Here is a 27,232-nt window from a genome sequence, read left to right as displayed (position 1 = left end):
GGTTTCTTTTTCTGTCTCATAAACACGCTAAGATAACAGGGATATCTTGCTACTCCTACTTACACTTTGGTCACACTTCACAGACACGCACATGCATATATATATATATACATACATCTAGGTTTTTCTCCTTTTTCTAAATAGCTCTTGTCCTTTTTATTTCTTCTATTGTCCATGGGGAAGTGGAAAAGAATCTTTCCTCCGTAAGCCATGCGTGTCGTATGAGGCGACTAAAATGCCGGGAGCAATGGGCTAGTAACCCCTTCTCCTGTATACAATTACTAAAAAAGAGAAGAAGAAAAACTTTATAAAACTGGGTTGCTTAAATGTGCGTGGATGTAGTGCGGATGACAAGAAACAGATGATTGCTGATGTTATGAATGAAAAGAAGTTGGATGTCCTGGCCCTAAGCGAAACAAAGCTGAAGGGGGTAGGAGAGTTTCAGTGGGGGGAAATAAATGGGATTAAATCTGGAGTATCTGAGAGAGTTAGAGCAAAGGAAGGGGTAGCAGTAATGTTAAATGATCAGTTATGGAAGGAGAAAAGAGAATATGAATGTGTAAACTCAAGAATTATGTGGATTAAAGTAAAGGTTGGATGCGAGAAGTGGGTCATAATAAGCGTGTATGCACCTGGAGAAGAGAGGAATGCAGAGGAGAGAGAGAGATTTTGGGAGATGTTAAGTGAATGTATAGGAGCCTTTGAACCAAGTGAGAGAGTAATTGTGGTAGGGGACTTGAATGCTAAAGTAGGAGAAACTTTTAGAGAGGGTGTGGTAGGTAAGTTTGGGGTGCCAGGTGTAAATGATAATGGGAGCCCTTTGATTGAACTTTGTATAGAAAGGGGTTTAGTTATAGGTAATACATATTTTAAGAAAAAGAGGATAAATAAGTATACACGATATGATGTAGGGCGAAATGACAGTAGTTTGTTGGATTATGTATTGGTAGATAAAAGACTGTTGAGTAGACTTCAGGATGTACATGTTTATAGAGGGGCCACAGATATATCAGATCACTTTCTAGTTGTAGCTACACTGGGAGTAAAAGGTAGATGGGATACAAGGAGAATAGAAGCATCAGGGAAGAGAGAGGTGAAGGTTTATAAACTAAAAGAGGAGGCAGTTAGGGTAAGATATAAACAGCTATTGGAGGATAGATGGGCTAATGAGAGCATAGGCAATGGGGTCGAAGAGGTATGGGGTAGGTTTAAAAATGTAGTGTTAGAGTGTTCAGCAGAAGTTTGTGGTTACAGGAAAGTGGGTGCAGGAGGGAAGAGGAGCGATTGGTGGAATGATGATGTAAAGAGAGTAGTAAGGGAGAAAAAGTTAGCATATGAGAAGTTTTTACAAAGTAGAAGTGATGCAAGGAGGGAAGAGTATATGGAGAAAAAGAGAGAGGTTAAGAGAGTGGTGAAGCAATGTAAAAAGAGAGCAAATGAGAGAGTGGGTGAGATGTTATCAACAAATTTTGTTGAAAATAAGAAAAAGTTTTGGAGTGAGATTAACAAGTTAAGAAAGCCTAGAGAACAAATTGATTTGTCAGTTAAAAATAGGAGAGGAGAGTTATTAAATGGAGAGTTAGAGGTATTGGGAAGATGGAAGGAATATTTTGAGGAATTGTTAAATGTTGATGAAGATAGGGAAGCTGTGATTTCGTGTATAGGGCAAGGAGGAATAACATCTTGTAGGAGTGAGGAAGAGCCAGTTGTGAGTGTGGGGGAAGTTCGTGAGGCAGTAGGTAAAATGAAAGGGGGTAAGGCAGCCGGGATTGATGGGATAAAGATAGAAATGTTAAAAGCAGGTGGGGATATAGTTTTGGAGTGGTTGGTGCAATTATTTAATAAATGTATGGAAGAGGGTAAGGTACCTAGGGATTGGCAGAGAGCATGCATAGTTCCTTTGTATAAAGGCAAAGGGGATAAAAGAGAGTGCAAAAATTATAGGGGGATAAGTCTGTTGAGTGTACCTGGTAAAGTGTATGGTAGAGTTATAATTGAAAGAATTAAGAGTAAGACGGAGAATAGGATAGCAGATGAACAAGGAGGCTTTAGGAAAGGTAGGGGGTGTGTGGACCAGGTGTTTACAGTGAAACATATAAGTGAACAGTATTTAGATAAGGCTAAAGAGGTCTTTGTGGCATTTATGGATTTGGAAAAGGCGTATGACAGGGTGGATAGGGGGGCAATGTGGCAGATGTTGCAAGTGTATGGTGTAGGAGGTAGGTTACTGAAAGCAGTGAAGAGTTTTTACGAGGATAGTGAGGCTCAAGTTAGAGTATGTAGGAAAGAGGGAAATTTTTTCCCAGTAAAAGTAGGCCTTAGACAAGGATGTGTGATGTCACCGTGGTTGTTTAATATATTTATAGATGGGGTTGTAAGAGAAGTAAATGCGAGGGTCTTGGCAAGAGGCGTGGAGTTAAAAGATAAAGAATCACACACAAAGTGGGAGTTGTCACAGCTGCTCTTTGCTGATGACACTGTGCTCTTGGGAGATTCTGAAGAGAAGTTGCAGAGATTGGTGGATGAATTTGGTAGGGTGTGCAAAAGAAGAAAATTAAAGGTGAATACAGGAAAGAGTAAGGTTATGAGGATAACAAAAAGATTAGGTGATGAAAGATTGAATATCAGATTGGAGGGAGAGAGTATGGAGGAGGTGAACGTATTCAGATATTTGGGAGTGGACGTGTCAGCGGATGGGTCTATGAAAGATGAGGTGAATCATAGAATTGATGAGGGAAAAAGAGTGAGTGGTGCACTTAGGAGTCTGTGGAGACAAAGAACTTTGTCCTTGGAGGCAAAGAGGGGAATGTATGAGAGTATAGTTTTACCAACGCTCTTATATGGGTGTGAAGCGTGGGTGATGAATGTTGCAGCGAGGAGAAGGCTGGAGGCAGTGGAGATGTCATGTCTGAGGGCAATGTGTGGTGTGAATATAATGCAGAGAATTCGTAGTTTGGAAGTTAGGAGGAGGTGCGGGATTACCAAAACTGTTGTCCAGAGGGCTGAGGAAGGGTTGTTGAGGTGGTTCGGACATGTAGAGAGAATGGAGCGAAACAGAATGACTTCAAGAGTGTATCAGTCTGTAGTGGAAGGAAGGCGGGGTAGGGGTCGGCCTAGGAAGGGTTGGAGGGAGGGGGTAAAGGAGGTTTTGTGTGCGAGGGGCTTGGACTTCCAGCAGGCATGCGTGAGCGTGTTTGATAGGAGTGAATGGAGACAAATGGTTTTTAATACTTGACGTGCTGTTGGAGTGTGAGCAAAGTAACATTTATGAAGGGATTCAGGGAAACCGGCAGGCCGGACTTGAGTCCTGGAGATGGGAAGTACAGTGCCTGCACTCTGAAGGAGGGGTGTTAATGTTGCAGTTTAAAAACTGTAGTGTAAAGCACCCTTCTGGCAAGACAGTGATGGAGTGAATGATGGTGAAAGTTTTTCTTTTTCGGGCCACCCTGCCTTGGTGGGAATCGGCCGGTGTGATAATAAAAAAAAAAAAATAACTAAATGTGTATAAGTCAATGCACAATGAGGTAATTAGGGTTGATCCAACGAAGGGGATAATACCTCTAATTCCTTGGATCAATAACTCTTCACCAGCATCAAAGATCCCCCCCCCCCTCTCCCATGAAGAACGACACTTCTTAACCTTGAAAAAGTTTCATATATGTACAATATTACAAACTTAAAAAAGCCTTTACTAGAAAATTACCAACATTTACCCCTTAGACTTAGCTTTAACTTTCTGATTATAATATATATAGTCAGGCTGCCTCTTGAAAGCTAAGTAGGAAGACTAAAAATTACAATGCATTACAAGAAAAAGCCACGACCTGCATCTTGCGGTAACTGTTGATATTATTTCAAAACTACTTTTATATATATATAGTGGTACCCGGAGTTTCGTACAGCTCCCAAGTCGAACAATTATGCAAGTGTATTATTGTAAGTGCTTTTGCAAGTATTTTTGGGGGTCTGAAGCAGACTAGTCTAATTTACATTATTCCTTATGGGAACAAATTTGTTCGGTAATGGCACTCGAACAGCCTTCAGGAAAGAATTATGGCCAAAACTCAGGGTACCACTGTATAAGTATAAACCAGAAATTTAAATAAACACAGCTTTACATGCCGGAATTTTTTAATAAATGAACGTAACAATTCACTGGAGTGATCTGGGATTACCAGGATGTTGCTTTATTCCACTACACTACAGATGTTATGAGGTTTCTGCATCCAGGTCCCAGTAAGATTCACCAGCCTGCCCTGGATGATCACTGGTGAAATCTTATGACCTTTTGTGGTGCAGTGGACTAAAGTAACAAGCTGGTAAAAATCCCAGACTGCACTTTATCCTGATCACTTCACTCCAAAACTATTTTATTCTTACCACAGAACAGGCAGTGTTGGGGTTAACAACAAACAGTTGTCCAAGAGGAGAGAGACAACAAATGGCACCCTGATCCATGTATAAACCCTCGGCACAAACAGTAGACCAGACATCTTCACTAAACACCGACCAAACATGACCTGAATAAGAAAAAAATAACTGCAGAATATTTGTTTAAAGTGGGCAATCTTTTATAAACAATATTATCAACAATTTTTTTTGGCACATCAGCTGTGTCCCACCAAAGTAGGGTGACGCAAGAAAAGGAAACACATTCACCATCGCTTAAAAGTGTGCAGACATCACAAATGGCCCTCTGAACTACATCCCCACTGCCCCCTTTAGAATGCAGGCACTGTACTTCCTCATCTCCAGGACTCAGTCTGGCCAACTGATTTCCCTAATCCCCTTCATAAATGTTATCTTGCACTCAAACAGCACATTAAGCCATATCAACCACTTGTTTGTCTACTCTGGCCTGAAAAACCTCCTTTGTTTTCCTCAAGTCTATTATGTATGCATTACTCAAACTTTAAATTAAAAACTGTTTCAATGAATTAACCAATATATAACAAAAAAATGATTAAATGCCTAACCTGTACAATTTGGATCATGTACAGAGTACCAGTTGGAGTTGTGTTCTGCTACCCAGAGCCCTCGTGATGATGCATCAATCATGATGCTACCATACTCTCCAATGCTGTCCATCATGTAATCACTAGTTACAACCTAAAATACAGTTTGTTATTGTGATAATTATTTAGGTTAAGAAAATGACAAGAGTAGATAGCACAATCAAAATAAGCATGTGAATTTTCTATTTGGATATTAGAAAAAATGTGAAATAAACTTGAACATAACATTGATACAAAGATTATCTGAATAGACACAGCATCACAGTGAACACTGAAGATCAAAGCTTCCCTGGTGATTTACTGTCACCGCTTTAATGCCATAAAAAAAATACCACGGCCAGGGACTGAACGCGTGGCAAACGAGTCGTAAAACTCCAGGCGTGGCCTGAAGTTTTATGATTTTGTGAAATCTTATTTTATAGCATTAACTTTCCTAAATTCAGTCCATTTTTGTTTCACGTATTAATACCATGTGTAAAGAAAACTAACACACCTAACACAGAAATTAGTAGGGATCACTGGATATTATAATGGATTTTTTTTTTACCACACCAGCCATCTCCCACCGGGGTAGGGTGACCCAAAAAGAAAAATATTTTCTTTTTACATTTAGTAATTTATACAGAAGGGGTTACTAGCCCCTTGCTCCTGGCATTTTAGTTGCCTCTTACAACACACATGGCTTATGGAGATAGGATTCTTCTCTACTTCCCCGTGGAGATTAAAGCATACATCCTCTGCACATCTATTTTTTTGTTATGGTTCTTTTAAATGATACTTGGCAAACAACTAGGGGCATAATTAACCTTCTGTCATATAATAACAAAAAAATGTACTCACTTGCCACCACTTTGAATCCCTGCCCTGTGGATATTTGGCACAGACTCCAAGACGAAAGTACACTTGGCCCTTGCCATCTACAATCCATCCTTTCTGCCCTGGTCCCAGTGCCATAGCCATTACAGGTACTGCACTGGTCTCCATTACTCCCCATTCGTGACCTAGAGGTGAGCGAGAAGTCACTCCTATCCTGAAAAGGAAATACTCGTGCTATAAATTCTGAAATTTAGGAGGAAAAAAAAAACTATACTGCACATCATTAATATCAGTACAATACTGGTCTTTTTAAGCTCAGTTACAAAGTTCATACTAACCTAAACAACAACTTTCCTTGGTCGGTAAGGCCCCATACTACTTGGCTACGGCATATAACTCTCGCCATTTTAAACTCCTCACACTGCACAATTTGTGGACTCCGATCACTCAAACTTGGCTGTACACACATCTGTTAAAAATATTTTGAAAGGAATTGTAACCACTGAAAACTATAAAATATTAAAATAATGTCCCCAAAATTTTATGTCTAAAAACAATAACTCTGAAATTATTATTGTTATATATATATATATATATATATATATATATATATATATATTTTTTTTTTTTTTTTTTTTTTTTTTTTTTTCAACAAGTCGGCCGTCTCCCACCGAGGCAGGGTGACCCAAAAAAGAAAGAAAATCCCCAAAAAGAAAATACTTTCATCATCATTCAACACTTTCACCACACTCGCACATTATCACTGTTTTTGCAGAGGTGCTCAGAATACAACAGTCTAGAAGCATAAACATATAAAGATACACAACATATCCCTCCAAACTGCCAATATCCCAAACCCCTCCTTTAAAGTGCAGGCATTGTACTTCCCATTTCCAGGACTCAAGTCCGACTATATGAAAATAACCGGTTTCCCTGAATCCCTTCACTAAATATTACCCTGCTCACACTCCAACAGATCGTCAGGTCCCAAGTACCATTCGTCTCCATTCACTCCTATCTAACACGCTCACGCACGCTTGCTGGAAGTCCAAGCCCCTTACCCACAAAACCTCCTTTACCCCCTCTCTCCAACCCTTTCGAGGACGACCCCTACCCCGCCTTCCTTCCCCTATAGATTTATATGCTTTCCATGTCATTTTACTGTGATCCATTCTCTCTAAATGACCAAACCACCTCAACAACCCCTCTTCTGCCCTCTGACTAATACTTTTATTAACTCCACACCTTCTCCTAATTTCCACACTCCGAATTTTCTGCATAATATTTACACCACACATTGCCCTTAAACAGGACATCTCCGCTGCCTCCAACCGTCTCCTCGCTGCTGCATTTACCACCCAAGCTTCACACCCATATAAGAGTGTTGGTACTACTATACTTTCATACATTCCCTTCTTTGCCTCCATAGATAACGTTTTTTGACTCCACATATACCTCAACGCACCACTCACCTTTTTTCCCTCATCAATTCTATGATTAACCTCATCCTTCATAAATCCATCCGCCGACACGTCAACTCCCAAGTATCTGAAAACATTCACTTCTTCCATACTCCTCCTCCCCAATTTGATATCCAATTTTTCTTTATCTAAATCATTTGACACCCTCATCACCTTACTCTTTTCTATGTTCACTTTCAACTTTCTACCTTTACACACATTCCCAAACTCATCCACTAACCTTTGCAATTTTTCTTTAGAATCTCCCATAAGCACAGTATCATCAGCAAAAAGTAACTGTGTCAATTCCCATTTTGAATTTGATTCCCCATAATTTAATCCCACCCCTCTCCCAAACACCCTAGCATTTACTTCCTTTACAACCCCATCTATAAATATATTAAACAACCATGGTGACATTACACATCCCTGTCTAAGACCTACTTTTACCGGGAAGTAGTCTCCCTCTCTTCTACACACCCTAACCTGAGCCTCACTATCCTCATAAAAAACTCTTTACAGCATTTAATAACTTACCACCTATTCCATATACTTGCAACATCTGCCACATTGCTCCTCTATCCACTCTATCATATGCCTTTTCTAAATCCATAAATGCAATAAAAACTTCCCTATCTTTATCTAAATACTGTTCACATATATGCTTCAATGTAAACACCTGATCTACACATCCCCTATTTTAAATGCACCAGGCATCACTCACAGAGGTAGGGTGATCTAAAAAAGAAAAAAAAACTTTTCGCCATCACTCACTAGATCACTGTCCCACCTCCAAAGTCTGACTAACTGGTTTACCTGAATCCTTTCATAAATGTTACCTTGATCACACTCCAACAGCACATAGTCATAAAAACCACTTGCCTCCACTCAGTCTTATCTAAAACAAACACACGCACATGCATGCACACACCTGCTGGATGTCTAGGCCCCCCACATACAAAACCTACTTTATCCCCTTCCTCCAACCACATCATCCTATTTTGCTCCGTCCTCCCTAAGTGTCCAAACCACCTTACCCCTTCCTCAGGCCCCACTAGCAAGCCCTAACCACACTGATGTGATTATTATTATGGCTTCATTATTCCACCACTTCCAAGTAACTGATTCAACTATATAAGTCTTCTCTCATGTCTGTATTAGATTGATAAGACCCTGGTGTGTACACATCATATTCATAATTTTTTTTTTTTAACAAACTGGCTGTATCCCACCAAGGCAGGGTGACCTAAAAAGAAAGTCTCTTTTTAAATTTAGTAATTTATACAGGATTTACTAGACCCTTGCTTCCAAGCATTTTAATAGTCTCTTTTGACATGCATGGCTTCAGAGGAAGGATTCTGTTCCACATCCCCATGGAGAATCATTATTATTATTATTATTATCATCAACAATAAGACTGGTTCCAAACATTTTTCAGATATTAAAATGTTAAAAATGTGTAAAATTACTACTGTTCTTACCTGATTTTGTTTATTGATGTACCATGTAAGATCCTCATCCACACACATTTGTAAAACATTCTCGGCTACAGGCATCATCTTGGATGATGGTAACATTTCCAATCTTGGATTGCAGATGGCATATGCATTAGAGACAAACTGTAGCCACATTATGTGACCACTTGGTGAACTAGAAATATGGGTAGCCTTTTTAGGCAACTTAACTTTTCTCCAAGCTTTGCTTTCTAAAATATTATCTTTAAAGAAGAGGTTGTTGTGATCATCAATAAATGACACATTACTTTCTGAAACAGTCAAACTAATAACACTACTGGGGAATTTGTGTCTAATCCATCCTCCAGTCATTTCTTCCTCTTCGTACTCAAAACATTCTTGTACATCTGAGGTAGAGTATGACCAACTAATATCTGCTACCTCTGATGAATCTGTAACAGTGAATCTCTCTCTTGATTCAGCTGTGAGTTGGTCTTGTCCCTCAGCTTGTGGTTTGTTTCCAAGAGATAAGATGCTGCTTCCAGAAGGTGGACCATAACTCAGGCAGCTAAGTCTGTCTTCACTTATGTTACTTGCTATATGTTCATCTCTATCTCTTACCAGGAAAGGATCACTGAAGTCAGTGCAGTCTTTACTGCTTTGCTGATTGTGAAGTTCAATGCTCCCATCAAAGGAACTGACGGTACTGTTGCCAGCGTAAAACTGTGCATAGAAATCGATGCTATCTGAATTATCAAGAGCAGGACTTGCCTCCTTAAGTGTGCTTGGCGTGGAACAATCAGTACTCTCAACACTATGTTCTCTGTGTAAATATGAGCATTCTTCAGGGTTCAAAGTACATTCAACTGCATTATCTTTACTTTTTCTCATTTCATGATCCAACCTTAAGCAATTAAGGTCAAGGATATCTGCCAAAAGGCTCTCCTTTTCTTGAATGTCACTTTTAAAATCATCATATGTTCTGGTATCAACACACTTTAAATCTAACTTGGCTGTAGAATGACTTTCCTCAGTGTCTTCAGTACCAGCTCTCTCATAATGGCATTCTGCAGGGTTCTCGCAAACTATTTCAAAATTTTCTAAATTTCTCTCATTTGCCAACATCCCACAAGTCTTATCTTGAGGCTGATTGTTCTGAGAAGACTTTGTACTTAGTGATACTGACACATCTTGAGGACAGACAGGTAAGTGTGATGGTGTCTCACAGCTAAGTGTATCACTTGTGTCTGATGTAGATCTAAAGCTGTTTACACTCAGATTGTCAGGTGAAGGGACAGCATCTGGAAAGAAATAGTAAATAAGTAAATTAGTTATGGCTAGAAAATGCTTAAGAATCGGGTCCCTACTCTGACTACTAAAATGACTTTTCAAGTAAGATAGAAGGAGGTGTAGTATAAAGACAGGTCTTTAAAAGAAAACTGAGCAAGTTCCTACAAAAGATGACTGATCAGTGGGTCATCAGGTGTGTCATTTGATAAATTTAAATATTTATAATAGTTACATGTTGTGGATAATATCAGATCCCAACAAAAGAAAACCATTTGTTCCTAAAGAATGCACTAGCCAAATAACAAGATTGTAACAAATAAAATTTGGAGAAACTTTCTATTTTTTTTAACATGCAGATCATCTTCCAAGGCAGGGTGACCCAAAAAAAGAAACACTTTCACTATCAGTGTCTTGACAAAGACACGCAGATATGGCAGTTCATTATCCTGTGATAATGAAAAAAACAAAAACAAATAGCACATGGCACTGCCATTACCAATACAAAAATTATAAAGCCATCATCTACTGTACAAAATAACAAAGTTAACTTGATTTCTTGCTGCACTTGGTAAGACTGCCTTAAAACACTAAAAACTAATCTAGACCATTCCTTCAATGTTAGTGAAGGGGTCTTGATCCAGGGAATTGGAACTACCTTTTACTCTGATGAAATCAGATTGCCACCTATTTCCCAGCCAGCCATTGCATGACCTCTACAGGTTTAGCACTTCCTTATAAATACAACCATAATAACAATAATGGGAATGCTATCACCGAAAAAACAGAACTCACCAGATTTTTTCTTTTTCTTCTTTGGCTTGTCTCTCAAAACCAATGGTTCAGAGTCTGCACTTTCTGCAGCTACAATCTGTGAACTTGTTACAATTTCTTCCAAGTCTCCAACAACTTCCAGTTCTCCCTGAGAAAGTGAAATATGAATTGAACAAAATAAATAAGAATACATATTTAGAAATAAATATTCAGAGAAAAAAAAATATGGAAAGGGTGTATGTTTAGGGTATCAGATGAAAGTACGTAGTTCCCTCAAGGGAGATTCAGTGATGTCAGTGAGAGGCTCTTGATTCAAGGAACTGGATCTGCCCTCCCCTTCCTTGTATCAAAACCTGAATGTTTCTCATTCCCCCTGGCATTGCATGATCCCTATGGAATTAGAGCTCCCTATGAATGCAATAATAATAATAAGAGAGATAAAACATAACTAATGTGCAAAAGTGACTGAGGACATAATCCACCTACAGGATATGCTAAACTCCAAAAATATTATATCTAAAATTTAGCATACATAGTAAGAGTATACATAATACCTAAAAAAAAAAAGGTTGATTGGGAAAATATAGTACAGCCTCTCCTTACTTAACAACGAAGTTCCATTCCTAAGACCACATCGGTAAACAAATTAGTCACTAAGTGAGGAGCATACTATAATGGTAGTGGGTTTGTGTCAACTATCTTTGATATTGTTTTAATGTCAATTTGGCATCATTTATAACATTTCTGGTATATTTTTAAATGTTTATACAGTAGTGTACTGTATATCGTATAAACAGAATTGAGGAAATCAGCTCTAGTATACATTATTTAGGCATGCAAACTGGTCAGAGAGCCCATCGTAGTTTGAGGCGTCAGTAAACAAGTATACGTCGTTAAGTGAGGGGAGGCTGTAATGCATTTCAACTAAACAATCTGAACAGGAAACTATAGTGTCAATCAACTAATGTTTTGGTAAATTTTTCACTTTTTTTTTAATGACATTTGTACTCATCTGTTTTCCACATTTCAGCTTTGATTTGTTAATTCATTCATAAATATTGCCTACTACAGTACTTAACATTTAAAATACGTATCAGGAAATACCTCAAACTGCGCAAACCTTTGCATACAAATCACTATGAAAACAATTGAGTATCTTTCATCTTGAGCAAGTATTAAAAAAAAAGTGATAATGATAATTATCAAAGGGTGGTTCATTGTACTGCCAGAGAGAGTTATGATGGCTATGGGCACAAGATGATTTCCCCTAGTTACAAATATTCTGGAGAAATACATGCACAGTATTTTTATACGTGTATCTGTACAGCTGGACTTGAATCCTGAAGGTGGGAAAAACAGTGCCTTCACTGTAAAGGAAGGGTTTAGGATATTTGCTGTTTAGAGACATCTGAGCCACCTCTGGCAAGACAGTGAAAGTGTGAATGATGGCAAAAGTGTTTCTTTTTCAGGTCACCGTGCCTCAGTGGGAGACAGCCAGTGTGTAAAAAAAAAAAAAAGGATTTTTGGTTTCCCTGTGCTTTGAGAATATCCTAAGGCCAGGCTTAGTGCAATCCAATGGTATTACTTGGAATTCCTCAATTATCCTTTAAAAATCATTCCTTTCTCTCATTCTCTTGATTTTGACAAAATGTCGTGGATTTTTTCATAGTCATTTCTCAATTATAGTTTATCACTTATGTGCCCAAAAAACACTGCATTCTCCAGCACCTGCCTTGTGTAATGACTATTTGTCAGACATGCTTCCAGAACTGTTCGACAAATTAAATCCCCAACTACACGTACAAGCTTGAGCACAATTCATTCACCTAATACTTAAATGCAAGTTAAATATTAAAATATTAGCATTATACTTACCGTGACATGTATATCTTGCAAAGGAGGTGTTTTTCCCAAAGCTGTAATGAGTAATGGAGATGAGAACAGCGTAGGAAAAAAGCTGCTGGCAGACTGCACCATTCTGGGATGTGGTGAAGCAGATGTACACGAAAACTGTTCACTTTCTTTTATTGTTCCAGATGATGACGATCGGTGATGGCCTTGTTTCTCTCTCTTCACATTAGTGTTAGCAGACGATGCAAGATAACCCACCTGCTGCTGTTTATTACTTTTAATATCCGTTATACCAGCAGAGTTAGCATGTTCGGAGACCTTGGCTGCAACAGAGCCACTCACACGAGCAATTTGTTCAAAAAGTCCAGACCCTTTAGACACAAGACGGGCGCCAATATCACGCAGATTTTGAGTTTCAGGCAAAGAAGAAAGCCATGTAGATGAGGAAGTCACTTTCTCTCCTATTTTAATAGGTTCAATGCTCAGACAAGCAACATATCTGGATCCTTCTAGTACAAATATTTCGTTCTCTGATACAGCTACTCCAGTTATATGTCGGAAATGCCCACTAAAAGTTAGCACTTTCAAGCTATTTACATCTATGACGAAGATCCAGTTTGAATTATGTGAAACTATATAAGATGTGCCAAGAATCTGAAGTAGTCCAAATGAAAACCTTTCGCCTTCTCTTGGCTTCTCAAAACTGGGATTTAACAAGCGTGCTGCGCCTCTTTCTGGCAATTCTTTTATTATGTGAGTGTGCAAAACTTCCCCCTCTTTTGTTGATGACCAGAGTCTCAGTCCAGGTCGGGACGTATAAAGTACAGCATCAGAAGAGGTGGCTGAAGGAAACCACACACACCCAAATAATCCAAAGTGTTTGCGAGGTTTCTGACCAATCTGCTGGATTCTACCATGAATAAAACTATACACAAGAGCTCTTTCTAGTGTGGATACTGCAAGATGCTGAGAGTTGTATGAGAGTTGTGTTATACTACTAGTCTCTAGGAAAAGTTTTTTGGCTGTGCATTCACTTGTCTGGTAATTAATTTCTACTACTGAAACTACACCATTTGCATCCCCAGAGAAGAGTAGCATCCCATTTCGACTCCAAGTTAAACTAGTAATTCTAGCACTATGAACATTTGCCACTGTGAAACGTTTTACTACTGGCTGCATTGGCATAATGCCTTTCAGCTTAGGGGCACTAATATCTGAAAATGAGAAAACGGAAAATGAAGTACAACATAAAACTGACCTTATCTAAGGAAGTGTAATGTAGTTATAACACTAGAAGGTTTCAGAAAACAGCACATACAATAATGTATTGCAAAGAATCTGATAACTGTAATTATAGTATTCTTGGAAAATATGAATCAAAGTGATTGGCATTTACTTGCATTACAAATAATGCTAAAGCATATAAGGAAAACATGATTATTGGACTGCTAAAACACTAAATATTATTATGTATGGCCAGTTTGTTGAAAGAAGAAAACCAGAAACAGTCACCTCTTTAACAAATGTACTATGTATATCCATTAATTCCGAAACAAATAACCCAGCGTTACATCAAAGTCTGCTAAACTGAGGGTTTTCTATACCTATACTAAACTACATGTACTCTATTACTGGCTATGGTAACTCTGAGCTTTTGAAATAAAACTCAATAGCTCTCATAATCCAGAATATTCAGAGGAGAGAATAAAATGCGGAGAATAAAAAATTACACGAGACTAGAGAGAGTCTGGAGAAACTGAATGCACTGAGATACAGCATGATGTCAAGAAGGAAATTTGTCGAGTTATTTTTGAATGCTGCAACAATTGGTAAAATAATGACACCCCTGTTGGTCTACCCCTATTTGGTCTGCTATGGTATCTATAGCCACAAATTATGTCAGAGCGCTACACTAGAAATCACACCGGTTCCCACCATATTTCTCATTTAGTCTATTAAGTATCTACATAGAGAGTACTTTTCTACAAGTCAAATAAATGTTAACACTTCATATGTAAATCAAACACGACAGAGCGCTCGCACACAAAACCTATAACCCTTAGGCCGACCCCTACCCCGCCTTTTCTACATGATTTCTTGAAGTCATTCTGTTTCGCTCCATTCTCTCTACATGTCCGAACCACCTCAACAACCCTTCCTCAGCCCTCTGGACAACATTATATGAGTATGTATATATATATATATACATATATATATATACATGTATATATATATACATGTATATATATATACATGTATGTATATATATATATTTATGTATATGTATCTATATATATGTATATGTATGTATATGTATGTATATATATATGTATATGTATGTATATATATATATATATATATATATATATATATATATATATATATATGTATATGTATAAATATGTATGTATATATATATATGTATATATATGTATGTATATATATATATGTATATATATGTATATGTATGTATATATATATGTATGTATATATATATATATATATATATATATATATATATATATATATATATATTCTATATGTATATATATATATATATATATATATATATATATATATATATATATATATATATATTGGGAAGTACAATGCCTGCACTTTAAAGGAGGGGTTTGGGATATTGGCAGTTTGGACTTTATACGTATATGCTTCTAAACTGTTGTATTCTGAGCACCTCTGCAAAAGCAGTGATAATGTGTGAGTGTGGTGAAAGTGTTGAATGATGATGAAAGTATTTTCCTTTCCACCCTGCCTCGGTGGGAGACGGCCGACTTGTTGAAAAAAAAAAATAAAAAATTTTAGGTTCGTTTAGGTTAGGTTATATGAGCCTGTAAATATGAATACCATACTATACAAGGAGGTGCCTCAACACCAGTGAAGGCAACCCTCCCTCTCCTTGGATCAAATCTGATTACCTCCCATTCCCCAATATACTGTATGGCCCCTAAAGGTTTAGCACTCCCCCATGAAATAACCTTGTGCATGCATAATTTCATCGAATTTCATATTTTTGGTGTCATTACCTTCAATAAATCATTCTCTACCATTTCGGAAGTATTTTTTTTTTATTTCTTGGGTCCTGACACTGAAAGAATTAAAATCATACTTGTTACTCATTGCTACGAAAGAGAGCAAGCAGCATACCTGGTGATGATGATGGGTTTGCTTCCTGAAAATTGGCTACTCTAGGAAGCTGGAAAAGTGTCAGAGTACCATCTATAGCTCCTGAGGCAATCATGTCATCAACAGTTCGAACACTCGCTACACTTGATATTGCTGACAGAGGATTCTGCAAGATATCACCGACTTTTAGAAAACATTGACACGTGTATATTGTTTCAAAGTGTATTTAATATTTTGTAAGACAACAATGCAAAAGATATTTTAAACAATTGCAGGCATTAATTAATTCCATGAGAGCAAAACAGGGAAGAAAAAAATACATATAAACCAACTCAATAAATCCACAACCTAAACACGGAGGATTAAAATGAGCAAATACATCATTAAATTTCAATTTCGCCCATGTTAACTAATTACAAGGATTGTGATTTTTAATAAACTAAAAAGATATTTTTGTCTAATGACAAAAAATAGCATTGATATCCCACTGAGACAATTGACTCAAATGGGTTTGGTGTATATTTTATGAATAAGTATATTGATACTGTATATACTGTCAAAGGTATGACAAACAAAGGCACAGTTTATTTTTGTGAATACAATAATATGCTGAAAGAGGTAAAAAAAATAGTTCCTATTGAAAACCTACCTCACACTTGAGTCTCATGAGGTTGGCTGAGGGTAGATGAGCCAAGTACACAAGCCCTACATTGGTGCCCAGGACTAAATGCTGTGGTAGAGTAGCTAGGCAGGTAAGTTGAAGGTCCGCAGCCCCGAGGCCTCGCTGGAACTGTTGTGGCAACTGATCCAATAAGTTGTTGAGTGGCACCCATTCTGTCCACAAAAGATTCTCTTCTGAAGTCATCTTAAAAATGCTTCCTCCTGTCCAAATAATAATGAAAAATAACTGTATTATAATAAGATACATCTATATTCAAATAAGTATCAAAATAAACTGTTTATATAATGTATGTGCAACACATTTCTAATATATCCAGTATCAACTTAATGCCCTTTAAGGAAATTAAGTTAACCATTCATTTCCCAGGTAATGTTACTCCAGGAGATAATAATAATATCTTTATTTCTACAAGTGCATGTTGGTTTAGAAAAACACGTAAGCAAACACTATGACATATTTATTAGAAAACGTTTCGGTCCTGGGACCTTGATCAAGGTCCCAGGACCGAAACGTTTTCTAATAAATATGTCATAGTGTTTGCTTACGTGTCTATCTAAACCAACTTGTCGGTATTCATTACCAAGGTTTATACCACAAGTGCATGTAAAACGTATACAGGCCTAGCTGGCATCAATGACATACTACTACATAGAAAGTCGCTTGTTATGCAGAGCATTTTTGGCAAATTAAGTCAGTTTTGTCCCAGGATGCATCCCACACCAGTCGACTAACACCCAGGTACCCATTTTTACTGACGGAGAACATAGACAACCGGTGTACGGAAACACACCCAATGTTTCTACCCTCGCCGGGAATCGAACCCAGACCCTCACCGTATGAAGCGAGAGCTTTAGCCACCAAGCCACAGGGTACCGTGTATAACCACTAAGTTTTAGCACATTCCCATGAATACAACAGCATGGCTTGCTTCTGCAGTGTTTTAAAAACTGAGGTTGGAGAGTTGAAGGAGGAGGTCTGGCTTCTCCAGGAGGAGATTAGGAGGCTGAAGGTCCACCTCAATGGGTCTGGGAGAGAGTGTGAGGTGGCTGGAGTTGTGGGGAATGAGACTTCTAGCAGTGAGGTGCAGTCTGTCTCTCGCTGTAAGGAGGCTGTAGTTGGGGAGGTAGCAACGGCTACCAGCAGTGAGGTGCAGCCCAGCACCTGCTACAAGTGGCGAGTTGTTCACAGTAATGGGAGGCGCATCAGAATAAGGAAAGTTAAGAGTGAAGATCTGAAGGTAGGAAATCGCTTCTCTGTTCTCCAGGATGAATGTACTTCAGTGGCCAGTGAAGGTAAGGGTACTACTGCCCCTGCTAATGAAGGTAAGCGCATTCTTGTGGTTGGTGACTCTCAGGTAAGATATATTGACCGTGCTTTTTGTAATAGGAATAAGAAGATGAGAGATAGAGTGTGCTTCCCTGGAGCTGGTGTTGGGGACATTGTCAACAGGCTGGATAATATCATGTCAGGTAATGGGAACAAGCCCATTATCTGTCTCAGTGCTGGTGGAAATGATATTGGGAAGGGTAGGAGAGAAGAGCTGCTAGATAAGTACAGGTCAGCTATAGATTTCATTAAGTCTAAGGGAGGGATCCCAATCATATGTAGCATCTTGCCTAGAAGGGGAGTAGGAAATGAATGGTTGTCTAGGGCAATTGGTGTAAATTGCTGGCTAGACAGATATTGCAAGGAACTTGCAATCCCATTCATTGACAACTGGAACAACTTTTATGGCAAACATGATATGTATGCAAGGGATGGGGTACATCTCTCTGGGTCAGGGGTGGTAGCACTTGCAGACTCGATTGAGAAGGCCATTGGTGAAATGCCTATGATTTTAAACTGATGGAAGATAGAGGTATGGGTGTGTATGGGAAACAAGCAGGTTGCAACACTAGGGTTGGAAACAGTAAATGTATAAAAGGCATTCAGCATGAAGTTATAAATAAAGACAATAGAACAGGTCAGCAAACAAAGGGGGACAGCAGAGGGCAGCAAGGGACTAGCTCCCTTAAGGTTTACTATACTAATAGCAGGAGTGTTAGAAATAAGATAGATGAGCTAAGATTAATTGCAAGTGCAGGAAACATAGATATTATTGCTATAACAGAGACCTGGCTCAATCTGAAAGATAGAGAGATGCCCTCTGAATGTCACATACAAGGCTATAAATTATTCCACACTGACAGGGTCAACAGGAAAGGTGGTGGAGTAGCGATGTATGTCAGAGACAATTTAAATTGTTGTGTTAGACAAGATATTAAATTAGAAGCGTCAGCCACTGAATCTATTTGGTTACAGCTTCTCGAGGGCCGAGAAAAACTAATTTTGGGTGTGATTTACAGGGCCCCAAATCTTGATAGGGAGTGCAGTAAACTTCTATGGGACGAAATTCGTAAGGCATCTACATACGAAAATGTTGTGCTAATGGGAGATTTCAACTATAGACAGATTGACTGGAGCAATTTGACAGGAAATTTAGAGTCGGGTGACTTTCTTGATACGATCCAGGATTGTTTTTTAAAACAGTTTGTGACAGAGCCAACTAGGGGAAATAACCTCCTTGACTTGGTTCTTGCCAGTAGGGAAACACTAATTAATAATCTTGAGGTTAATGATGAGCTTGGGGAGAGTGATCACAAATCACTCAGTTTTAATATATCATGGAATTCCCCTAATAATGGCAATCAAGTCTCCGTCCCTGACTTTCGCTTGGCTGATTTCATAGGACTGAAAAATTACTTAGGTGAGCTGAACTGGAATGACCTGACTAAGGGTCAGGTAGGTGGTGATGGTTGCCGATATGATGCTTTCCAGGGCATAGTTCTAGCTGCTCAGTCAAATTATGTTCCAAATAGGGAAATCAGATCAAACAAAAATGATCCTAAATGGATGAACAATAGATTAAAATATCTGATTGGTCAAAAGAGAGGCATATATAGGCAAATCAAAAGAGGAGAGGGGCAATTAAGAAATCGATATATTCAGCTAAAGAGAGAAATAAAAAAGGGAATTAGAAAAGCAAAAAGAGATTATGAGGTTAAAGTTGCAAAAGAATCGAAGACTAACCCAAAAGGATTCTTTCAGGTATACAGAAGTAAGATCAGGGACAAGATAGGCCCACTCAAAAGTTCCTCGGGTCAGCTCACTGACAGTGATAAGGAAATGTGTAGAATTTTTAACACATACTTCCTCTCAGTTTTTACACAGGAGGATACCAGCGATATTCCAGTAATGATAAATTATGTAGAACAGGACGATAATAAACTGTGCACTATTAGGGTCACAAGTGACATGGTCCTTAGGCAAATAGATAAATTAAAACCTAACAAATCCCCAGGCCCTGATGAACTGTATGCAAGGGTTCTAAAGGAATGTAAAGAGGAGCTTAGCACACCTTTGGCTAATCTTTTCAACATATCACTACAAACTGGCATGGTGCCAGATAAGTGGAAAATGGCAAATGTGATACCTATTTTCAAAACAGGTGACAGGTCCTTAGCTTCGAACTATAGACCAATAAGCCTAACCTCCATAGTGGGAAAATTTATGGAATCAATAATTGCCGAGGCAGTTCGTAGCCATCTTGAAAAGCATAAATTAATCAACGAATCTCAGCATGGTTTTACAAAGGGGCGTTCCTGCCTTACGAATTTATTAACTTTTTTCACTAAGGTATTTGAGGAGGTAGATCATGGTAATGAATATGATATTGTGTATATGGACTTCAGTAAGGCTTTTGACAGGGTCCCACATCAGAGACTATTGAGGAAAATTAAAGCACATGGAATAGGAGGAGAAATTTTTTCCTGGATAGAGGCATGGTTGACAAATAGGCAGCAGAGAGTTTGCATAAATGGGGAGAAATCAGAGTGGGGAAGCGTCACGAGCGGTGTTCCACAGGGGTCAGTGTTGGGCCCCCTGCTGTTCACAATCTACATAAACGACATAGATGAGGGCATAAAGAGCGACATCGGCAAGTTTGCCGATGACACCAAAATAGGCCATCGAATTCATTCTGACGAGGACATTCGAGCACTCCAGGAAGATTTGAATAGACTGATGCAGTGGTCGGAGAAGTGGCAGATGCAGTTTAATATAGACAAATGCAAAGTTCTAAATGTTGGACAGGACAATAACCATGCCACATATAAACTAAATAATGTAGATCTTAATATTACGGATTGCGAAAAAGATTTAGGAGTTCTGGTTAGCAGTAATCTGAAACCAAGACAACAGTGCATAAGTGTTTGCAATAAAGCTAATAGAATCCTTGGCTTCATATCAAGAAGCATAAATAATAGGAGTCCTCAGGTTGTTCTTCAACTCTATACATCCTTGGTTAGGCCTCATTTAGATTATGCTGCACAGTTTTGGTCACCGTATTACAGAATGGATATAAATTCTCTGGAAAATGTACAAAGGAGGATGACAAAGATGATCCCATGTATCAGAAACCTTCCCTATGAGGATAGACTAAGGGCCCTGAAACTGCACTCTCTAGAAAGACGTAGAATTAGGGCTGCATCTGCTCTTGTTGCCACCTCCCTAGTTAAGAACGATAATAAATTTGTTGAGTTAGGCATAAGAATTAACAACTGGGCGTCTACACTGCAAACTGAATTGTTTGCAATCCTAATGGCGCTAAAGCTAACCTATGACACTGAGCTTGACTCTATCATCATTACTGATTCTATGTCATCACTGAAGGCTCTTGACTCATATAATGACTCCAACAACATGCTCATTGGGGAAGCCAGGTATAGATACTCAAAAATTAGGGACAAAGGAATTAATGTACAATTGCAATGGATCCCATCACACATTGGATTACTCCTTCATGATAAAGTTGATATGTTAGCCAAGAAGAGTATCGAGAAGGAGAATGTAGAATATAACTTTGGTATAACTGTGTCTAGCATTAGGAATAATATTAGGAGAGAAGTAAATAATGAAAATGATTGTTATAGGAATGCAGTTAGAAGCCTGAGTAGATCTATAACCCACTATGATAACATGAACGTAGATAAGTATGTTTATGGAGCAACTTGTAATGTGAACAGACTGACTGATGTTGTAGTGGCCAGGCTTAGGCTTGGTTACAAGTACTTCTGGCAGTTTGGGAGACACACAGATGATGATCAAACTAAATGTAAATTATGTGATCAGGCATATGGTCACTCTCTTGAACACTATGTGCTTAATTGTCCACTTATTGAGGAATACAGAGACAGACAGTATAATAACCTATGTGACATGTCAAGATATCTTATTAATGAAAATAAGATACCAGATATACTAAGCAAATTTCCTAAATTTGCTTGTAACAGATAAGTGAACTATAGATATGTAGATATAAATCCATATGTATTCCTGTTAACCCTTTGGGGCCTAGTTCCTAGGCCTTTTGTGTATCCATATGCTCTCGCGCTACCGTCCACAGGATGGATATGGGGTGCACAATAAACTAGCCACTTCGGTGGCAAAATCTAAATCTATGATTGAGGTGTATAAATGGAAGACAGGAATAAATAAAGGGGATGTAAATAGTGTGCTGAAAATATCTAGCCTAGACAGGACTCGCAGCAATGGTTTTAAGTTGGAAAAATTCAGATTCAGGAAGGATATAGGAAGGTACTGGTTTGGTAATAGAGTTGTGGATGAGTGGAACAAACTCCCAAGTACCGTTATAGAGGCCAGAACGTTGTGTAGCTTTAAAAATAGGTTGGATAAATACATGAGTAGATGTGGGTGGGTGTGAGTTAGACCTGATAGCTTGTGCTAACAGGTCGGTTGCCGTGTTCCTCCCTTAAGTCAATGTGACCTGACCTGACTAGGTTGGGTGCATTGGCTTAAGCCGGTAGGAGACTTGGACCTGCCTCGCATGGGCCAGTAGGCCTTCTGCAGTGTTCCTTCGTTCTTATGTTCTTATAATAATATTAATGATAATATGCCTTGATCCTGGTGAAAGGCACATACATGCACTGCATGCTAATGGCATTCTTTTGTCTAACAGTATTTTATGTATAATTGCCTGCCATTCCACTGGTGCTATATGACTCCTACAAGTTAGCACTTCTTAAAGGAAATTCTCTGATACAAACAAAAAAAAAAGTGTAGATGAATGGTTCAGAGAACTGACAAGTTGATAAATTACACATATGCAACACTTGGGTATCTTTAATGAGGAAATGTTTTGCCACACAGTGGCTTCATCAGTCCATACAAAGAATGGTGAAGAACAGGAGTTTGAGGTAATCAGTCCCTCAGCCTTGAGTCGATGTGATCAGTCCATCAATCTTGAAAAGACTGATGGACTGATCAGCAGTGCAGCACTGCTGTAGGCCTAATGGCCCTTGCTAGGCAGGTCAAACTCGCCCACTCTTACACGTGTCCAACTTAATTATTAAAGCTACCCAGAGTTCTTGCCTCAATGATACTAACTGGTAATTTGTTCTTCTGATCCACAACTCTAAAGGGACACCAGTGCTTTGATATATCCTTTCTATACGTAACTTTGTCTAATAGGCCTATTGCACACCCACACAGTCGAGTTACTTAGCTGTCTAAACTTTTAAGGTCTATATTATTATTATTATTATTATTGTTTATTATTATTATTATTATTATTATTATTATTATTATTATTGGGGAAGCGCTAAACCTGTAGGATTATACAGTGCCTGTGGGGGGATGTGGAAGATATTCAGGTTTGGTAATAGAGTTGTGGATGAGTGGAACAAACTCCCCAGTAGTTATAGAGGCTAAAACGTTGTATAGTTTTAAATAATAGGTTAGATAAATACATGAGTGGGTGTGGGTGGGTGTGAGTTGGACCTGACTAGCTTGTGTTACTAGGTCAGATGCCGTGCTCCTTCCTTAAGTGAATGTGACCTGACCTAACTAGGTTAGGGTATTGGCTTAAGCCGGTAGGAGACTTGGACCTGCCTCGCATGGGCCAGTAGGCCTGCTGCAGTGTCCCTTTTTTATGTTCTTATGTTAATTCAGGGAGCTGGAGCACATGTTACTACGTATGATAATTGTACTTATGTGTACCTGTACCTAAATGACTTTACTTTAGTATGGTAATTTAGATATAAGTACACGTAAGTATAATTATCATATATTGTGTAAATTACCTAGGAACCCGGGAATCGAACTTTGGTCCATTCAGTTGTGAACCGAACGAGTTACAACAAAATTTACACCCAAATAATTAAGTTCATTTAGGTACAGGTACACAAATACAATTACACAAATTATCATACATAGTAACATGTGTAAATTACCTGGGATAAACCTCTCCCCCCCCCCCCCAAAAAAAAAAAAAGTCAGTGACTTATCTACACAAAAAAATATTTTCTTAATATTGTTCTTTCCGATGCAGTGATACTACGTAAGATATTTCACCATGTTGCAACTGCATGAAGGAAAAAGATTGCAGTACCTGCAGAAGTTTAGAGTGTCTCAGACTGGAGCATCGACGCCACTTATGAACGTGACTGTTGCAACACTGCAAGCCGCGGCCAGCATTTAAAAAAGCTAAATTGCCTTGCACAGCGATAACATCTGCAATTGTTTTGATGAACCAGCTGATGATATGTTGTGTCAGCGAACACTGTTGGTTAACATTTTCTTCAGTGATCATTCCAGCTAGCAATCATTCCCGCCAGAAACCATTCCCGCCAGTGATCGTTCCCGCCAGCGATCGTTCCCGTCAGTGATCATTCCCGCCAACGATCATTCCCGTCAGTGATCGTTCCCGCCAGCGATCGTTCCCGTCAGTGATCATTCCCGCCAGTGATCGTTCCCGTTCTTTCTTGAAGTGATATCCTCAAAACCTTTTTTATATCCCCTTTGTTAATACCCATCTTCCACTTATACACCTCGATCATGTCCCCCCCCCTCATTCTTCGTCTTACAAGTGAATGTAGTTTAAGAGTCTTCAATCGTTCTTCGTACGGAAGATTTCTAATGCTATGTATTAATTTAGTCATTCTACGCTGGATGTTTTCTAGCGAATTTATATCCATTCTGTAATACGGAGACCAGAACTGAGCTGCGTAATCTAGGTGAGGCCTTACTAATGATGTATAAAGCTGTAATATAACTGCTGGACTTCTGTTGCTTACACTTCTTGATATAAATCTGTTTGCTTTGTTACGTACACTTAGACACTGCTGTCTTTAAGGTTGCTGCTCACCATAACCCCCAAATCCTTTTCGCAATTTGTATGGCTAAGTTTTACGTTATTTAACTTATAAGTGCTAGGGTTATGGACACTCCCGAACTTCAGAACCTTGCACTTATCTACACTGAACTGCATCTGTCATTTTTCTGACCACGAACTGAGTTTGTCTAAATCCTCCTGAAGTTCCGTGACATCTAAGTTTGAATCAATTATCCTACCTATCTTTGTGTCATCGGCGAATTTGCTCATATCACTAGTAATTCCCTCACCAAGATCATTGATATATATTATAAACAACAACGGGCCCAAGACTGATTCCTGTAGTACGCCACTTGTTGGTATAAACCTTGGTAATAAATACCGACAAGTTGGTTTAGAAAGACACGTAAGCAAACACTATGACATATTTATTAGAAAACGTTTCGGTCTTGGGACCTTGATCACACATGTGCAACATCTGGATATCTTTATTGTAGACGTTTCGCCATCCAGTGGCTTTATCAATATAGATTCTAGGACATAATTAGAAGACAGTAGAACTATATACAAAAGATGAGGTAATCAGTCCCTCAGTCTTAGAGTTAGTGTTCACAGCATCGTGGTGGAGGAGAATCTGGAGCAAAGGCGAACGAAAAAGTTCAGGTAAGATCCCAAATGGGATGAGCGGGGAAGACGGGACAGACGAAGAATAGCACTGGAGAGGAGTGTTCTTAGTCGTAGAAATAGAGCCAGGGCTTAGCCCAGCAGCGAAGGCGATCGTGGGACGGATATTGAGAAGAGAAATTCAGGCTCTTCTGTTGGGACTCCGGTGGGTTGAGCGGGGAGGACGGGAGAGGCGATGATTAGCGCTAGAGAGGAGTGTAGAACTGAGCCATGTCTTAAATCAAAAGCTAAGGCGAACGTAGGTCAGAGAATGAACAGCTCAAGGTACCTGTCAGAGAATCCAAGGTTATCTGTAAATAGGGTTAGGAGCAGGATCATGCAAGAAGTAGAAAAGGTTGTGGCCCGGTGGCCTGGTGGCTAAAGCTCCCGCTTCACACACGGAGGGCCCGGGTTCGATTCCCGGCGGGTGGAAACATTTCGACACGTTTCCTTACACCTGTTGTCCTGTTCACCTAGCAGCAAATAGGTACCTGGGTGTTAGTCGACTGGTGTGGGTCGCATCCTGGGGGACAAGATTAAGGACCCCAATGGAAATAAGTTAGACAGTCCTCGATGACGCACTGACTTTCTTGGGTTATCCTGGGTGGCTAATCCTCCGGGGTTAAAAATCCGAACGAAATCTTATCTGTTGGTTTGTGGGTCTGCGAATGTCTTGGTCAAGGAGAGAGGTCCAGTAGTCATGTCGTGTCTCAAGTTTGTCTGTCTGTCTGTCTGTCACTGAGCGTCTTCCAGTACAGCTTCAGCGCAGGGATGTCTAATTGGGCATGGAGAGACTCGCTTGTGGGGAAGTCCCCCCATCTGACATCAAGCACCCAGCGCAGCGCCTTGTTCTGGACACTCTGCAGTTTAAGTAAGTTTGTTTTAGCTGCAAGAGAGAGGGCTAGAGGAGAGTAAGTTATCAGAGGACGTAATAGGGATTTGTAGAGGTGTAGTTTGGTGCGTTGGGAGGCATGTTTCAGCTTGTAGAGGTCCACAAGAGCCTTACTAGCTGTTGCATGCCTCGAGTGAATATGACCGTGTAAGCGAAGTTAAGATTAACGCCAAGGACAGTGACAGATTGTGTGATGGGGATGTAAGTGCGGGTGTCAGCTGCTTTGAGCTCGACAGGTACTGGAGGATCACGTTTCCTGTAGTTAAAATATGTAATGCTGGATTTAGCTGCATTGGTTTTGATCCTCCATTTTTGTTCCCAGATGGCTATCATGTCGACCTCATTTTGTGTTTTGTGTGTGAGTGTATTTATATTGGCGTGAGTGATGAGTTGTGTAATGTCGTCTGCATAGGCTAGTGTGATGGAGTTGTGGTATACAGGGATGCCAAGCCCATGATGACACTCTTCAGGTCACTTGTTCTATCTAGGTTGGAATATTGCTGCACACTAACAGCACCTTTCAAGGCAGGTGAAATTGCTGACCTAGAAAATGTACAGAGAACCTTCACGGCGCGCATAACGGAGATAAAACACCTCAATTACTGGGAGCGCTTGAGGTTCCTAAACCTGTATTCCCTGGAATGCAGGCGGGAGAGATACATGATTATATACACCTGGAAAATCCTAGAGGGACTAGTACCGACTTATACACGAAAATCACTCACTACGAAAGCAAAAGACTTGGCAGACGATGCAACATCCCCCCAATGAAAAGCAGGGGTGTCACTAGCACGTTAAGAGACCATACAATAAGTGTCAGGGGCCCGAGATTGTTCAACTGCCTCCCAGCATACATAAGGGGGATTACCAATAGACCCCTGGCAGTCTTCAAGCTGGCACTGGACAAGCACCTAAAGTAGGTTCCTGACCAGCCGGGCTGTGGCTCGTACGTTGGTTTGCGTGCAGCCAGCAGTAACAGACTGGTTGATCAGGCTCTGATCTACCAGGAGGCCTGGTCACAGAC

The 27,232-nt window shown here is 39.4% G+C and overlaps 2 protein-coding genes across 3 annotated transcripts in view; one reads left to right on the top strand and one right to left on the bottom strand.

Moving 5' to 3' along the window:
- The window catches only part of LOC128694749 (tectonin beta-propeller repeat-containing protein 2), a 29,573-nt gene extending 5,442 nt beyond the window's left edge, over positions 1-24,131 (bottom strand). The window contains exons 1-10 of one of the 2 annotated variants that reach the window (XM_070095674.1): positions 23,931-24,131; positions 16,451-16,683; positions 15,823-15,967; positions 12,682-13,871; positions 10,828-10,954; positions 8,773-10,046; positions 6,170-6,300; positions 5,856-6,045; positions 4,977-5,109; positions 4,381-4,520 (exon numbers count right to left, since the gene is read on the bottom strand). In XM_070095674.1, coding sequence (XP_069951775.1) covers positions 4,381-4,520; positions 4,977-5,109; positions 5,856-6,045; positions 6,170-6,300; positions 8,773-10,046; positions 10,828-10,954; positions 12,682-13,871; positions 15,823-15,967; positions 16,451-16,666 — 3,546 coding nt within the window. In that variant the 5' untranslated portion in view covers positions 16,667-16,683; positions 23,931-24,131. The remainder of the gene's footprint in view (positions 1-4,380; positions 4,521-4,976; positions 5,110-5,855; positions 6,046-6,169; positions 6,301-8,772; positions 10,047-10,827; positions 10,955-12,681; positions 13,872-15,822; positions 15,968-16,450; positions 16,684-23,930) is intronic. The other variant, XM_070095673.1, reaches the window with a different exon arrangement.
- The window catches only part of LOC128694752 (crustacean hyperglycemic hormone), a 62,288-nt gene that overhangs the window by 875 nt on the left and 34,181 nt on the right, over positions 1-27,232 (top strand). The gene's annotated exons all lie outside the window — the stretch shown is intronic.

This window comes from Cherax quadricarinatus, chromosome 51 (assembly GCF_038502225.1).
Source record: "Cherax quadricarinatus isolate ZL_2023a chromosome 51, ASM3850222v1, whole genome shotgun sequence".
Classification (NCBI taxonomy): Eukaryota; Metazoa; Arthropoda; class Malacostraca; order Decapoda; family Parastacidae; genus Cherax; species Cherax quadricarinatus.
This window is presented reverse-complemented; position numbering and strand designations above follow the sequence as displayed.